The sequence below is a fragment of the Periplaneta americana genome, chromosome 9 (assembly GCF_040183065.1).
Source record: "Periplaneta americana isolate PAMFEO1 chromosome 9, P.americana_PAMFEO1_priV1, whole genome shotgun sequence".
NCBI lineage: Eukaryota > Metazoa > Arthropoda > Insecta > Blattodea > Blattidae > Periplaneta > Periplaneta americana.
Genome location: NC_091125.1, coordinates 69,433,749 through 69,452,090, shown reverse-complemented (window position 1 = coordinate 69,452,090; position 18,342 = coordinate 69,433,749). Strand labels below are relative to the sequence as shown.

Here is an 18,342-nt window from a genome sequence, read left to right as displayed (position 1 = left end):
CATAGTTAGTATTACCTTTAGCTTTCTTTTTTGTTTCAGATATTGCACAGATATCTATCTTGTGCCTATTAAGCTCTATTAAAATCTCTTGATCTTTGTTAGTTAGAGAGGTCACGTTCCAGCATCCTATTCGTAATATGTTTTTGTGTTTCCATGATCGTTTCCTTTTTATCGCCATGTCATCATCATTAAATCCATCTAGGTCCGAGGCATCGTTGGTACTTCGAGCAATTCTTGTGTCTCCACTCGAGTAGGTTGCTAGCCTCGCTCAAGTGTGTTTTTCTGTTGGGGTCTGCTCCCTTAGTCGAAGGTTCCGGTTTTAAGGCTCCGAGAACTCGCCTTCACCCTCTCCCGTCTGCTACAACTAGGTTGCATTGCCCAGGGATCACGCGGCCTTAGCCTTCTTAGACGTGGGAGTAGGATTTGCTGGCAGAGCTGTCAGATGTTGCGACAGTAGGCTATCACAAGATTTACGAACACTACCTATCAACATCAGCGGTATTCCTTGTGGCCATACCAGCCTTTGATCCCCCCCAGAAAACTTCAATAATATAAATTTCATTAAACTGCTACAAGAACATGTATAAGCTGTTCAGACACTTCTGTAACTTACTGGTATATTAAAAGTAAAGATTCCACAGAAAAATAAAGTAATTTAATTTTTTCCCTATTTCCATAGCAGTGAGAATTGCGATAATTTTACAATATAATTCATGTAGATATCATAAGCCTCAAAACTTTGTCGTAATAAATCTTTGATTGGAGACCTAATTATGTACCTATCCTAATAATTAATTTCTCTTAAACTGTAGTTTTTGTGGAAATATGGTGTATAAGATTTCGTGTGTCATTTCACATCTTGTAAGATGAACATTTTTACAGCATATTTTGAGTAGATTGTCATTTCGTGTTATTTTTATTTTAAAATAAAGACGCATTAGTTTAAGTCCATTACTAGTGAACCATTTATTTGGTTTATCGTTTGTCTTCGAAATAAAATTAATACAAAATTCATAAAATGAATACGACAAGGATGATGCAAATGACTTTAAAATTATTTAGTTTTATGAAACAATATTATCCCGAATTTTTGTAATATGATTATTTATTCTGGCCAATCTTTGACATCACCCCCCCCCACACACACACACACACACACACACACACACACACACACATGGGACTGAGGTCTGATTTAAGTTTCTTTATGGGTTAGATGGGTTAAATGAAGGGATAGCTAAGTGACATTAAGCCGAGTATGTGACAAGTTTAGTGAGTTAGTTGAGGGGATTATTTAAGTGATGGCGATCACTCTTTCAATTTCTTTCTAATAAAATATTAAATTCATTAGCCCATTTCTTACACAAATATATTATTTTCAGTTTCAACAACCTGACTTACAATTGCACAGTGTGCTAACTTCTGCAGAAAGACAATATATATATATATATATATATATATATATATATATATGCTATTTGAATCATGTAATTTTTTATTTCATCATTCAGCATTCATTTTATATGTCCATGTCATATACAATCTAGTTTTAAATATTTTAATATGTAATCAACATTTATCTTAGCCATAATGTTTCCACACAAAGTATTCATATTCTTGTATTGTTACGTGTTCTGAAGATGGCAATTTATGGCGAAAACGTTTAACACTGTAAATGTTGTAATATTTTGCTAATAGATTGTGATTTTGATAAGCACTTTGACGGACATACCTACTGAATTATTGTAAAAGAGCTTATCGGACCCACACATCATGTTCATTAAATAATATGGTTCCTTGAGAATGTCTAACATAAGTGTATCACATACCTCGAATTTCATTAATGTTAAAAGAGTTTATTTTTGTGGTTGGAATAAGATCCATCACTCCCCCCCCCCCGAGAAGCATATGAGGCTGAGATGGCATCTGCCAAATAGAGTACTGAATCTTTTCAGGATGTTGATCACACCACCTCATTCTAGTGCCGAGGTAATAATAGATCTTCTTACATGCCCCTATTCGTCATCTGAAGGGAATCCTTATATGAAACCGAGAATAATCCATATTTTAATTCATGTATGTTGTCTTTCCAGATCTCTCTCTCCCCAGCACAGACTCAGAGAAATGAGGAGCAGATAAAATTTCTTACAGAGAAAATCAATAGTTTAGTAGATGAGGCCGAACAAATGGGAATCCAAGGCAATGTGGAGCAGGCTCAGGGCCTTATGAAGCTCTGTGACCAGCTAAAAGAGGAGCGCGAACAGTTGAGAGGCAACAACGAAAACAGTCACTGGCAACAGGTACTGTAATCTTGTTTAACAGTATCATTTATTCTCTGTCTCCACTTCACTCTGTCAAACTTTTTATTTCTGTATATTTTGATTTATCATTGTACTGATATTATTATTATTATTATTATTATTATTATTATTATTATTATTATTATTATTATTATTATTATTATTGAAATTGATGATAAATGTTTAGCCCATAAAATTGCATATTTTATTATAATGAACAAGATTAGATACAAGTAACTTAAATCATTACAGTATTGATACAATGTAATTGTAATGATCGTTAAGAAATATTGTAACATAACTTACAGAAGTAGTAACAGCAACACTACTATGTGTAAAATTACTTTTTTATGCCATTGGTAAATAAATTTTTAAGTCTATTGCATATTCATTTTTGCACTACAGAATAACTTCTGATGGATGTTTATTTAATGTTACAGACTGCTGAACTGGCTGCAGCTCAAGAGAAACAAATGGAAGTCTGTGATGTCTGTGGAGCATTCCTTATTGTTGGGGATGCTCAGCAGCGAATAGATGATCATTTAATGGGAAAACAGCATGTTGGCTATGCCAGACTCAAGATGGCCATGGAAGAATTGATTGTGAGTTTACATTCTAAAATGTATCTAAAATCATACCTCTATTTTCTGATTTACAGGCTGATAAACGGGAAAAACTGCATCGATATTTATAAAACTAGGTTTACTTCAGTAAACACAAGTTAAAAATTTGTTGTTCTTGATGTAATGTTTACCATTCTTATCATTAGATCCTAAGTTCATGGGGCAAAAAGTTTTTGAGGATGAATGAAGATTTCTAGTATCACTATCTTGAAGAGGAATGTAGGGATCTCATATTGCAGATAAAACACCCTATCCCTGAATGAGAGGACTCCAAAATTACCAGCCACTTATTCTTCTCTATTGTGATAAGTGTCTCTATGGGCTAGCACCCCAGCCTGAGGGTTATTGTGCCTTATCACTCCTTTATGTGAGAATGGTTGTTTGATTCGAATAGTTGCTTTCTTGTACATACCGTAACATGTATATCAATTCATCTGTCGATTCAGCCATATAGGCCCAAGATCTGGCAAAGTCAATCTAGTGCACTCTTTCACCTTCTAAGATGGTGATGATGAATATTGAAATACAGAGTGACAGTGAGATGGTGGAGAGAAACAGAAGAACTTCGAGAAGAACCCTGAAGCTTTGGCTTTGTCGATCTCAGATATGATTCCACTATCACTGGGATTTGAACAGGAATCTGCCATCATCGTAAGCCAGTGCTCTGTTAGCTGAGCTACCAAGATGATTGAGATGACTTGCTTTTGCCTTTGTTAATGCAATAATTAAACTGACTTTTCACATTTCCATTTAAGTATTACCATTCATTATTGCACAACTGTAACAATTACTGTATATACACAAATACTCCATACCATCGAATAATCTGCACACCCTAATATTAGGAGAGAAAATAATAAAAAAAAATTGGCTTTAATTTGTGTTCTGTTTACAAGAAATTAATTCTACATAATGATGTACTCCAAAACTAAATAAAATATATATTTGTTTTAAGAAACGCATGTTATAGTATTGTAGAAGCATCTGGAACTCTACTAATTTAAAAAAAAAAAAAAAAAGCCGAATTACAATTTTTACTAATTTAATGTTAATATGTACAATAAAATATTAAAATCAATAATTACATGCTTTCTTACCTCTGTTCATCATCACTTTCGTCGTCAGCACTAGCAGAAGAATCATTGTTGTCGTTGCCATCTTCCATACAGCAGGAGTGGCGAAAATATGATCGTGTGCCAAGCCACTGTATGACCTACAATGTGCATAGCACCTATGGAGGGAGGCAGAAACCTGAAGGCGAAGTGAAGCAACTGTTTGACTCAGTAACGGATTTACAGTTTCCTTACATCAAGCACTTAAATCAGCGCAAAATGGAGATTTATGGAGGCAAAAAATTCGGCAGGTCAAGGCTCAAACATGAGCTGCAGAACCATTGGATGGATGGAAGCACTTAAATATAATTTTATACAGTACAAGACTACAAATTAATGTTTAGTATGTACAATGAAGAAAGAAAACAAAAAAACATAGGACACGTTATCACAACCTAAAAATGAACCTTCTTCAGAATGTCTCTGCGACAGTTTCAAGATCAGAAATTATGTAATTTACTGCCAGTCGTAGTTGATCCTGAAGATGTTTGTCTGTCGTCGTGATCTATCTACATACTTATTTTTTGACGAAGATTTGAAAGGTTCAACATCTGTTAAGTCCTTACATCTAGCTTTCATTGTAACATCACATTGTAAATCTGTGAGTTCAAATTGAAGATTTAACTGCATCATTTGTATATCTGCTGAAAAAGGGTCGATGTACAGAGATATGGCATGCTCTAAATTTCGTAAATCATGAAATCTGTGTTCACAAAATTCATGTTTAAGAATGTTCAGTATCTCAATGTAATTATGTAATTTATGAGGTGCAATATTTGGAAGAGACTGTAAACATGGAAAGTACTGCAGCTGGAACACGTTTTTAAGTGTTCAATCAAGAGCGTCAGCTTTCTTATGAAAGCCTGAAGTATGCTGTACATTGCAATATTTTGCTGACCACCTTGAAGTCTCACATTTAAGTTATTCAAATGCTCACAAATCCAGGTTTTATCGCTTAGTACTTGTAGTACTTCCATGCCCTAAAACAATTATCAGAAAGTAAATCAATAAAACAGCAAATAATAAAATTTAATGATGTAATTATGTTAACATAATAAAATACGGAAGTTTACTAAAATTATCTGGTTTCGCATAAATGTTGCTATTACTTCACGAAGGTCAAAGCCATCTAATATCAAAGAAATTCTTCAGATCTTACGTGGATTCTCCAAGGTCTTTAAGCAGTTGTCTGAACTGTCTATGCTTCAATGCACCACCTTTTATTTTATTTATTATCTTGACAATATCCAGAACTGATTTCAACATCACTGACTTGATGCAAAGTACCTCTTGATGTAAAATGCAGTATATTGCGTGAACTTTATTCAGCAGATTTTTTTAAGCAAGGAAAGATTTTAATCTTCAAGAAAGCCCTTCTTTTCCCCCACCATTACTTTCACTCTGTCTGTTGCCACTGCTTTGACCAATCTAAATTGTGACTCTCGACATTCATTCAGAAAGAATTAAAAATCTCTTCACCAGTAGCATTTTCTTGTATGGAAATTAGATCTGTTAACTCTTTGTCAACTCCACGAATAGCTAAATGTGACCAATTCTGCCATATCTGTGATGTCAGTACTCTTGTCAATTGCAAGAGAAAAATATACAAAACTACTGAGTTTCCTGTTCATCTGTCTTGTGACATCATTAGAAAGGAATTCAATTTTTGTGGTAATGGTTTGATGAGAAAGATGTAAATTTTTTAAATTAGGAACCTTCTTTGGGCACAAAACTTGAGCAATTTTAATTAAACAAATTTTTAGAAATACCTTACAAATCTTGGCAATTTCCCAAGCTACCAAATAACTAGAATAATTTATTTTCTGTGCCATGCTTTGTGTATTACTACAGTGAAACCTCGGTAAACCGCTCTTCAAGGGACAGCATATTAGCGAGAGTGGCTTATTTTTGGATATTTTAAATTTCAACACAAAGGTATGAATCAGCATAAACATTTGTTGAAGAAATTTAAGAATTAAATACTGTAATTATGCAGAATAAAAGGTTCACCAAAAGGGACCAAAAATACTGGAAAGTACTGATAGTGGGATAATAGTTATTTATGGTACTTGTGAGGTAAGTGCATCTTTATTGCACGAGTGGAAAGATTTAAGCACGGGGCGTCAGCCGAGTGCTTAAATTACACGAGTGCAATAAAGATCACGCTCACAAGTACCATAAATATAAAAAAAATACGATGGATAATTTCAGTACAGAAAGTCATAACCAGTTCCACGTCCTAAATGTATTTACTGGGATAATAGTATTGCTTTATATTACAGAACAATCGTCAGAAGTCAAGGGATGACAAAGAGAGAAAAAGAGAAGAGGAACGTCGGGAAAGAACACGTTTACGAGAGGAAGAAGAACGTAGGAGAGATAGAGAAAGAGATAGAGAACGAGAAGAGAGAAGAAGAAAAAGGGAGGAGGAAGAGAGGAACAGAAATCGACCAAAACATAGATCAAGAAGTCCAAAGTCATATCATCGTCGTAGTGGAAGCCGCAGTCGCAGTCGTACAAGAAGGAGCAGCCGAGACAAAGATTTCAGCAAAAGGAGTGCAAAAAGCTGTGAGGAGAGGGGCAAGTAAGTCCGCAAAGATCATGTTATCCATTCACATAATTTGGTTAGTGTTCATTCCTGTAGTCTGTGGCATTGCAGTTACTTGCTATTATGATTCATGATATTGTTTACAAGAGCCACACTCATTTCTTCAGGTTCAAATTAATGCACAGTTTAGAGATGCTAAAATTTCTACTTCTTTGTATATATTTTGCAAGGGCTTAATGTTCGGTAACAAATAAGAATTTTTCACTAGCTTATCTTGTGGAATAATCAGAAATTTGATTTGAATTACTGATATATTGAAGTTTCTCCTAGTTTGAATTTCTTATATTTTGAGCAATTAAGATTTTAGAGTTTTTCTAAAATTTAAAATTTCTTCGTAAGATATTTTCCTTTCGTTATTAGATTTTACTTCTCTTTTGCCAGAACTATAGAAACTGAACAAATTGTTAACTTGTGATTTTATTAAGGGGACATATTATAGTACACTTGTTCTCTAATTGTGAAGTAACGATTTTGATAGACAATAGGAAACTTTTGAGAATTTTCAAGTCTGCTGGACTGTCATAATAATTCTCTCTCTCTCTGCTGTACAACTGTTCTGTATGCATCCATATCACAATGGCTTCTGTCTATTGTTTTAAAATTATTCTATCTTTGAGGAGCAAACTTGTTGTGTGTGTACATGTGCATGTGCATACTTTCAATTACCTGTAATGAAGCCAGTCAATCAGCATGAATTGTCTGCTTCGATTTATAAATGTCAATTACGACAGAACGTTAATGAACATAACATGATTTCTCTCTCAAATTAATTTTTGGTGACATAAGTCACTGAAAAGAGTGTGGTATTTTACAGGTCATCTCAAAACAGCCGAAGTAAATCAAGAGACAGAAATCGAGATTACAAGCGAAAGGATGAGCATGATAGAGATCACCACCGCAGATCAAACAAGGATCGGGGTAAGTGGTGGTGAAAAACATGGGGCTAAGTTCCAGTGGTCTTCTTATCTTGGACTTTTTAAGAATGGTTGATGAACACAGATCATGTAAGCAATATTTAATGATATCGAAGGTAAATGTACTTGTACATTATGTCAAAATGAAAGAAAAATTGAAATGTATGTGTAAAAAAAATAATAAAGAATAAACATAAATAAAAGTAATTGTGTTTGTGTAAGTCACACAGGATTTTTTGCAATGTAATTTATGGTCTCTGATGCTTAACAATTTAGCAGTGCAGCCGTCCATCACCTACAGTCCAATGGCATTGAATTCTATTTTATAGTCCACCTTTGTTTAGTCACTTAATCTACACATGCCATCTGGCTGATGCTGAATGAACAGTGCAATAACTCAACATGAAACAGTTTTGAGTAAAATTTTTCGAAGTTCTGGTCTCCTGGTGAGATCTCAATTTAATTTTTTAATGTAAATTTATGCATTCATCTCAACAGTTCATGAGCATATGTCCTACTTTTTTTTTATTAATTTATTCGATTAAAAATAAATCCGTGGCTCGGCAGCCCATGAAGGGCCAAGGCCGGCAGCTGCTGGTCTCATGTCCACATGCTTCAGCAAAGGTGAATGATCATCCAAGCAAAATGGAAGTATTGTGTCATTAGGACAATCCCCCCAGCTGTTGTAGCTGGTTTCCGTAACCAGATTTTCCTACCTATCATAGCTCCCCAAATTCATCACGATGCTAGATGTGCACCATTCAAATTCATCACGATGCTAGATGTGCACCATTCCTATACACTGGCCGAAATTTCATGAAGAAATTCCTCATGAGGACTCGAACCCAGCATGCATTTCTCGATGAGTCCTAGGCAAGATGCTTTAGATCATGACACTAGTGTGCACGACTTTATTTATTTATGAATACTGTTAATAGAGAAACATACAACACTTGTGCAAGTTCTTCTGTTGGAGTTTCAGAACTTCAGATCTTTTCACAGTCGCAGTGTGGAACCCATGTTTCTAAGTCTGTGCTGTTTATTATATTGAGAACAACTGTTTCTTTTTCACTACTTCATTTCTAGCATTTCCATGTGTCTGCAGAATTCACTGCAATGTGTGTTTTTACTTTCTTCTTTCTTCTTGTACAGAGCATCAAGATGACGAATTATATTACTTCAAAAAAATTTATTGTTACTCTTCAGGAAAATTGTTTAGTGTAATCTCGATTCGCCAGCCATACCCCACTCAAAAAGTGACTTAATTGTTAGGTCTGCAGAATTGAGAATGTAGTATACTGAGCTGGAGAAGAATAAGAGACTCCACTAAAAGTGATGGGTGTATTGCAGTAGATAATTTAATTAGTTACTTCTTGCAGGGTTAAATGGAGACTATGGCCGTCACTCCTCACCATCACACCGATCCTCAGGTCGCCACCATCTGGACACCAAGACAGGCAGGAGCAGTAGCGGTGGCGGTGATGCGGGTCGTGTGGATGAATAGCCAGTTGTCACATAGAGCACAGACACCCACAATTTGAATCAGTGAGTGACACTGGCTTGCAGGTATGTCATATTGTTTCATGGGGACAAACAAACTTTTGACTTAATTTCACATTTACTTCACAGAGTTGAACATTCCGAGGTAAGTGGCACAATTCCCATCCCCTGTACACTTCTCGCTGCGGATCCTGGATGCCAGTTCTTCTGTATTCATTTCTGTTTCTTGTGGTGGAGTTTTAGGCTTATGACATCAGCTAGCTCTGTTATCTTAATGGGGAATGACTTTGGATGGGAGAAGATCTCAATAACAGATATACATGTGGCAGAGACATAGTGGCCCTCATAAATATGACAAAAGTAAGTGAGCCTCTGCAGGATATACAGAAATTATTTGAGTTTCAACTACATATAATTTATCCAACATAAATTTATTTCAATACAAATATTGTCACATTATAAAAGGACGAATGTTTTCGACTTAAATGTCATCTTCATGTCGAATAGAATCACCTAAGAACACAATGTTATAGCAAGCTGTAGTACATTGTGTTCTTAAGACATTCTATTCTACCTGAAGATGACTTTTATATAATTCGAAAACGTTCGTCTTTTTATAATATATGACAATATTTGTATATTAATAAATTAATGTTGGATAAGTTATAGATGGAACTCAAATAATTTATGTATATTATTTATTTATTTATTTATTCTGGTGTAGTTAAGGCCATCAGGCCTTCTCTTCCACAACACCAGGAATACAAATACAATAATAGAAATAAACAGAGAAAAAAAATACACTATTTACAAAATAAAGCTATACAAAAAATAAAGAGAGAGAGAGAAAAAAAACACTATAAACAAAGTAAAGCCACGCAATATATACACTGGTTGCAGTCACACAAACTTTAAATGAGTGATTAAGTATCATAATGAATTGTATCCTAACTAATTAAGTAACATAAACAAGAAACTTACAATTTTAATCTAGATTAGAAAAGAAAAAGAAAGAAAAAAAACACAAATAAATACTTCTAGCAATACCTAAAAACATTAACTAAGACAAAATTTTCCAATTTAATTTTGAATTGTGATAAAGTCCGGCAGTCCCTGACGTCATTAGGTAACGAATTCCAGAGGCGAGGTATTTCTACAGTATAGGAAGATGAGTATAAAGACGTTCTATGATGAGGGATAGAAAGAAGTGCTTGATGTTGGTTTCGAAGAGTTGTAAGAAATTGAAAGCGCGATAACAGATAATTCGGAATAGAAGTATGCATGATTCTAAACAGAAGAGACAGTGAATGTATTGTTCTTCGTTCCTTCAGACGCACCCATGAAAGCAACTGGAGGGAAGGTGTTATATGGTCAAATTTACGAGTATTGCAGATGAATCGTATGCACACATTTTGAACACGTTGTAGTCTCTCAGCTAAGAGCGAACTTACATTAGTTAGCAAGGAATCGCAATAATCAAAATGGGGCATTACAAGCGTCTGAATAAGATTGTTTTTTAGAGTAAGTGGTAGAAATTCTTTCATATGGAACAAGGAGTGAAGTTGAGAAAATATTTTTTTGCAAATGTGTGTTACTTGAGTGTTCCAATTTAGATCGCTATCCATAAAAATGCCAAGATTTTTAACTGTTTCACTGTATTTAACAATAATCCCATTCAATATTATATGTGGTATAGTACTACTATCAAGAGTGCTTCATAGACGATTATGTCCCATTACGATTGCTTGCGATTTCTCTGGATTTAACCTTAATCCAAGTTTGTGTGCCCACAGTGAAATCGAATTCAAGTCTTTGTTTATTTTGTTTACTGCATCATTAGTCTCGTCAGGGTGGAAATGCAAATAAATTTGCAAGTCGTCAGCATACATATGGTATCTGCAGTGTTCTATCATATTAGTCACATCATTAATATAGATCATGAAGAGTAAAGGTCCGAGAACTGATCCTTGTTGAATTCCAGATTTCACGACACACCATTTTGAAGAATAATCGCATGCAATATTATTTACTAACTTAACGGAAACAGTATGCCAACAAAGATTCACTATGGAATAGGTTAGCAACTTGTAGGCACAATGTCACATGCGTGGCAAATTAGCAGTTAAATTTGTCAGACTGATTACCCTTCATCACATCAGTACCTTCAGTTTCTTTAAAAGTAATTATCTTGTAGCGTTAGTGAAAGTGGTTACCATATTTATTTTAGATTAATAGTATGTAGTCTTAATCTCGGGTGGGACAGAAAAATTCCTTGCATTTTAAGTTTAATAAAAGAATTGAAATTGTTGGCCTCGTGTAGAAGATTCTTTTCGTTCATGAATAAATAAAGATTTATGGAAATCAGTTAGATTCTATGTTGATACATAACATTATTAACCTTCAGTAACAGAATAACACAATGAGAATGAAGGCCTGTGGTATAAAAATGAAAATATTTTGATTTGACATTTTACAAGCCTGTACCCTTTGTCCATAGTGATCTATACTGATGTGCTATTATGACACACACAATTGAAAATTCATATCAAATAAGCCAAAGATTACTTGAAGCTAGTGTACTGTGTTCTGTTATGATGCACACAATGGAAAATGCGTATCAAATAAACCAAGATTACTTGAAGCTGGTGACTTAGTTGACAAGTACCCCGATTTGAAAACCTGTTGTATATGATACAGTGTGGAGATGTTGTCTAATGTGCTGCATCTGACACTGAAGTCCTTAGCAGTCTTGCTCTCCAATACTTTGATGTCTTAGAATCTTCCTGTTTGACAGTGATGCAATATGGAGATGTAAATATAGGTTGTTTATGCAGGTGAGCTATTAAAAAAATCATGTCCTGTATGCAACCGAAAGAAGGCTACAGCTTCACTGCGTGGGAACTCAGAATTTTGACGCTATTGACTATGTTCTGCCATGATTTATCTGCACAGGCAAGCTTAAATTACAGCCATATAAATTCACAGTGGTTCGTAAATAAAAGAGTATGATTATGAAATGAGAATGCTATAGTCTCAATGGTTTCAGAGATTTGTCAGTCTGCATGGACTTGAAATTTTAAACAGAACTTTTTTCTCTGATGTGGCATGATTTCACCCTTCAGGTTATATTAATACTCATAATTCGTGTATTTGTCATCACACAATCTTTGTTCAGTACAAGAAACAACATTGTATCCATAAGAAATCGAAGTATGGATTACCATATCAAGAACACGAATCATAGGGCCAATTTTCAATAATTCCATTGATTCAGATGTGTACTGCTCTGAGATAGAGTATCCATTCATCACTTTTAAGTGAACTGTTTGGAGAAAGAATTATTCTGAGGGACTTTGGCCATCAGTCTCCAAATCTGACGCCTGCAGATTATTTAATCTGGATGCATGCAGTCAATCAATCAAGGAACTTAGTTAAAGTGTTTGAAAACAAGTGTAATTTGGTCGAACTCTGCCTTCAGGAGCAAGAAAGCACTTCCATGATCGTTTGTGACTTTGATGATTAATTTTACTTATTAATTAATTATTTAGAATTTCGATATCAAATGTGTTTCTCAATTGCAATCATTCAGAGATTACAATATTTATACAATTATAATATGCACTTTTCTTGACAAAATATCGTCTTGAAAACTGGGGGTTCGTATTATATTCACACAGAAACACTCAGACGTGAAAAAATTTAAATTAATGTTCTGTTTATCTTATAAGAGATGGTGAGGAAACTGCTGATGTAAACAACCATTGCAGATTCATGTTTTCTCATCTTCTGTACACTTATCATTTGTAATTTCATGTTCGTTTTTTTACAAAAATCACTGTTAACACGAATATTATTTTTAACTGCTGTAATGACTTAATGACACTTCTTTCTTTTAATCTGAGATTTTATGTGTACACTTTTAACAATAAAGCATCTTTAAATAAACTAAAGGAATTTACCAGTATTTAATTACTGATGTAAGAGTGACATATCGTTAGTCATCGTTGGTCAGTGTTCTGACCTACCCAGACTGTTGAACGGAAGTTACAGTTCTTATACTGCAAGTGAGAATGAATTTGATAGCTATACCTCTTTTTTTTTTTTCGAAAGATTGGACATGACAGTTAAGTGGCCATGCTTGGAACTGCAGCACTACATTGCTAATTTGAGTGACCATATCAATCAGCTGATGTAAGCTATCAGCTAGCATTAAAGTATTCATTGACAATAAAATTGACGCGAATGTACAAAAACGATACAAAATTCAACACAGAATGAAATACGAAATGTATTTATAGCTGACACTATGCACAATAAATGTTGTGTAGAGAGTTAATGAATAGAATGTTAACTGCATCACAAACAACATGCAAGTGTTCCCTCATGGTACCTGTTACACGTGTCAAACATGACTTCACGCCAATATAGTCTATGAACAGCTAACCTTATCTCCATACGTTTTGAGACAGAATATGGTTCCTAATCATTGGAATCTTCATTCAGTTGTAGCTGTAACTATGATTGGACCATGTTGAGATAGGATATCTGACATTTCACGACAAATCGGACAAAAAACTTGAAAAATTCACCTTATGTTTTTCAAAACTAAGACTTTTTTGAGCACTCACCACGTCGGAACTTAACATTGGCAACTCAGCTGTTGTTACCATAACAACAGTCCTCCCATGCTGTGTAACATTCGGTTGTTTTTTCGATTACAGTGCTAATATGTCCCATCTTTAGAAGAAACTGGTATAGGGGTAAGGGTGCCTTTATAATCTGCCTCGATAATGTAATTTTAATCTTGAATGTTTTTAGCATAGGTATGTATTATATTTTCCAGTATTTTTTTTTATGGATTTTTAGAATAAAATAAGTTGATGTGTGTATTATATCCGAGTAAATGTAGTAGTTGAAGAATAGCACAATTTTGTTTGAAAGTGGAAGTCCATATTGCCAACTTTACTACAGTTGCTAGTTGCTAGTGTTGTTTCACTTTGGAGAGAGTTTACTTAGTGTATACATTATTATTTATTTTAGAGTAGTAATTATTCAATTATAAAGCATGTACCAAGTCAAAAATGTCTTCAGGACATGAATTTAAGGACATAAAGATTTTACTGTATCTACTTAATTCTTCAGTATAGAGAAAAACTGACAGTGCAGTCTTAGTTCCGATGAATTTGATGTAAATATTTCTTATATTAAAATTATTTTTTTAGACATAGTGACCTTTTGCCTCTAGGACACTGTTATAAACGTTTTAGAATAAAAATATGATAAAATCGAGACCACCCCTAATCTCTTTCATCTCTTTCGTACTTTAATCTCATTGAGATATGTTTTGCAGTTTTATGATGCTATCTCAGTTAAGTTTTATAACAGTCATATAGATGTTTACAGCTTTGGTGGTCTTTGGTCTGTGCCCATTGTTGTTGTTGCATTTGACAGTATTTGCACACATATCCCAAACTTTTGTTTGGTGTTTAATAAAGTTTTGTGAAGAAAATTTTAACTATAGGTGGCTTTGAGTCAGAAGACACTACAAGAGCAGTTGCGTTAATCAGTGATGGAAGCAGCTTAAGTTATGTTGCGAATGTGCTAGGAAGATCACCCACGAGTATTTTTCGATCTATAAAACATTTTCAGGAACACAACAGCTTTCATAGAGGTCGTCTGAGATTAACATCGGCCAGAGATAACCACCTTTTAACTCTGGAGGTGCTGAGAGACCACCATGTTACAGCAGTAGATTAAAAAAATCGGTTTGAGAAAGTGCATAATATCAACATCAGTGAGTGGACTTCGAGAAAAAGACTTGGGGAAACAAACCTGATGTGAACTCAAGAAGTCCTCTGAGTGACACTCAGTTCACATGCTGAGATCCTGTCTACAGTTTACTTGAAAACATGTGTATTGGGCAGTGGAGCAGTCTTCTCTTCTGCTCCATGTTTCTTCACTAATGAATCTATATTCAGCCTCAGATCTCAGATGAAAGACAAAGAGTGTGGAGAAGAACTAGGGGCCATCAGCTCTGAAGATAGCACCAAGCTTGTGATCATTGAAAATGAGGCAAGGCACTGAGTGCATGTAGTCATATCACGTAGTTAGTTCTTGAACATGTCATACCTTTTACCTCAGCAAGAGAACTTCGTTTTGATACATGATGACACCAGACCTCATGCTCCCCAACGTGTTCATAGAGGAGACGGAAGTTATCACTTTGGATTGGCCAGCACAGAGTCCTGTCCTGACCTCAGTTTCATCGAGCATGTGTGGGATATGCACTGACATCGAATCCACCGAAGAGTTCTTCACACTCTGGATGAGATTCAGGCAAATTTTTATAAAGTTTGGGATGCATTCTACAGAATGACATGCGCACCCCAATTGCCAGGATGCCAAATAGGATGCGAGCTGTTATGATTCTAGAGGTGGTACTGTTTACATGTTACTGAGTGTCGAGAGTCATGTGAAAATGGTTCTGTGTTTATTTATTGGCAAAGTGTGTGTCGAGGTAGTTTTGTAAAAATGAATTTCAGTGGCATCAAAAGGGCTTAATGAACAACTTCTATTCATTTCTAGTTTATTATTAATTTGTTTGTTAAAATGGTTCTTTATCGTGTAAAAGTGTAGTAAGTGATAATTTTAAAATATTATGAGGATATATTGCATGTAGAATAAATGTGATACTTTCAAAATATTATGAAGATATATTGGATGTGGAATAAATAGCGTTTCTGTTAAATATTCTTTTATCAAAAAAAATCTTAAGTGTTGCGCTTTTTTTGCTTGGTGATGTATTTGCATCAGAAAATTCCCAAATGTTTCTAATGTTTAACTATCAAATTTTGAACTGTAATAGTCTAAATACATCCTGTCCAATAGTACAACGGAGTGAGACATACTGTGTGGAAAATCATGAGGCACATTATGTAAAGAATAGAGTGAGGTGGACCACGTGAAAAACCACGAGACACCTGGCATGTTACACATAAAACTTATACTTATGATTCCTTGATACCATTACCCAGTTTTTACCTGTATTTTTCTAGTGACCCTTCCATATAAACGTATTTACATCAAAAAATCAGAGTGACATAAAGTTGTCATTCAACATGTTATGTTTATTACACTTTTGCACACACTATTTATCCAGATAGATTTTTCATTGATTGAAACTCAAATGTCTCTTTCCCTCACAAGACTTTTACGTCATTTGTTTGATGCATATTTAATACTTGTTCTTATTATGTACCACTATGGCACTCAATGAGTGAATGTACAATTTACATTGTAACTTTAGTATTTATAGTTTCGAAAATAGGTATAAGTGAGGGCTGCTATGTTAATGCTTAATGTTATTGGGCATTCCAAAGGGCAGTAAATGATTACAATCACAACGAATTACGAAGAAAAATGGGAAATAAAAATTACAACTCCTCTGGCTTTGAAAATTTATCTTCATCCTTTCCTGTTCTCTTATTAATGATTGGTGTGCTGATAGAGCTCACACTTTTCACCTCTACCTTGTAATATAATATTTGTTTAAGATGTAACATTTGTATTCACAGTGCAGTGATGTGTGGTATTAGACTATTCATAACAAATAGCCTGTATTTGTCCAAAATTAAGACTTAATCCCCTGTTAACAATCAATATTTAGGGCTCACAATACTGAACAAAATCGTAATAATAATGTTTAAGCATTTTTAATGTGTGAAACAAAGATACCAGTGTTAATACTGTTATTCCAAAGGAAAGCATTTTTATAACAGTTATGTATTATTATGATGTACCGAAGTACATATGATATTTCCGTGATATATTTATAACAGGTTCAACAGAATAAGAAGAACATGTGATTACTTGAATCCATGTTAAAGCAAGCATTAATTGCGTTTATAAAATAATACCCTAACAAGAAACATCCAAACCACCTCTCTGAATAAAGAGAACTTTTAAGAAACATAAGCAAGTAGTAATGTTGTTGTTTGACCTGGATCTAATTTTTATACGTATTGGATTAATGGCTATAAAGAAAAATCCTTCAGGTCCATGTTGAATGTGCTATTGTTCTGAGATAGCCAGAGATGCGTTGTAGTTGAACTTTTTTATGAAGGAACAGTTGAACGTTTTCATTAATAATTACTGGTATTTATTGTTGCCATTATTATAATCTTTATATGAATAAAATAATTTAAAAATTTGTGTAGAAAACCGTATTTCTATATTATTACTGATATTGGGTAGCAGAAAAAAGATTGGATTACATGATTTTGGTATTGTAAGCCCTATCAAATATGGTATAGCTGTAAAAAAAAAAAAGTGACTGCTCTCTAGAATCTAAGTTTCCTTCAGGTATCTTCGCTGTAATTCGGAGACAGGTGAAGTTACATGTTGTTTGACCACGTGGCCTGATATCTACAGTTATAAATGAAGTGTTCTGCATGTTGCTATTGTAGTGTAGTGGTAGCATTTCGGGCTGGTATTCATGAGGTCATGCATTCAAATACAACCAAGTACTTTTATGCCTTGTTGTTTTTAAGAAAGAGAGGAAATATAATTGCTCATGTCTCTTTCATAACTGTTTTAGCAATTGACATCAGGTTCATGAATGTATTATGCCATGACTTTATCATTATTTATTATGACGTTATGGCTGCAAATGAAGGAAGGGAAGATTTTATTCTCAACAGAAATATCTTCAGTGACATAAATAAAACCAACTTACTGGCGTCTGCCTTAGAAAAAAAAAAAAAAAAAAAAAAAAAGGAAAATAAAAAGTTACGATTCAATATTTAGTCTGTTGTCATTCTATCTCGATCACATCTTGCAGTCGAGTGGGCATGGAATTGACTAGTCTTTTCAAATAGCAACTGTTATCAGCCAGACATCTCAGGCATTCTGGACAAGCTTCCACAAATCATCAGGACGTCTTGGAGGGCGATTGGGCCAATTTTTCCGCATATGCTTCTTTACTTGTGTCTGCATATTCTCCAAAGAGTTCAAGTCTGGAGGGCTATGAGGCCAGTCTATCAGTTCAGTATTCTCTCTGCTCACAAACCAGTCTCGAATCAATTGAAATGTGTGAACTGGATGATTATCGTGCTGAAATTGAAGAATTTCAGCAGGATATAACAACCTAGCATAAAGAACCATACACTGTTCCAGCAATCGTTGATATTTCTGCTGGTTCAATTTCCTGCGAATGCGATGGATTGTGCCCACTTCATTACAACACAGACACTCTACCACTGTGGGCATGAATGGCAGTGTATCTGT

At 34.5% G+C, this 18,342-nt stretch overlaps 1 protein-coding gene across 2 annotated transcripts in view; it reads left to right on the top strand.

Moving 5' to 3' along the window:
• LOC138706058 (luc7-like protein 3) overlaps window positions 1–18,342 on the top strand; it is a 44,909-nt gene that overhangs the window by 10,504 nt on the left and 16,063 nt on the right. For both annotated transcript variants that reach the window (XM_069834965.1, XM_069834964.1), the window contains exons 3-7: window positions 2,094–2,300; window positions 2,741–2,902; window positions 6,318–6,619; window positions 7,458–7,561; window positions 8,937–9,123. In XM_069834965.1, coding sequence (XP_069691066.1) covers window positions 2,094–2,300; window positions 2,741–2,902; window positions 6,318–6,619; window positions 7,458–7,561; window positions 8,937–9,061 — 900 coding nt within the window. In that variant the 3' untranslated portion in view covers window positions 9,062–9,123. The remainder of the gene's footprint in view (window positions 1–2,093; window positions 2,301–2,740; window positions 2,903–6,317; window positions 6,620–7,457; window positions 7,562–8,936; window positions 9,124–18,342) is intronic.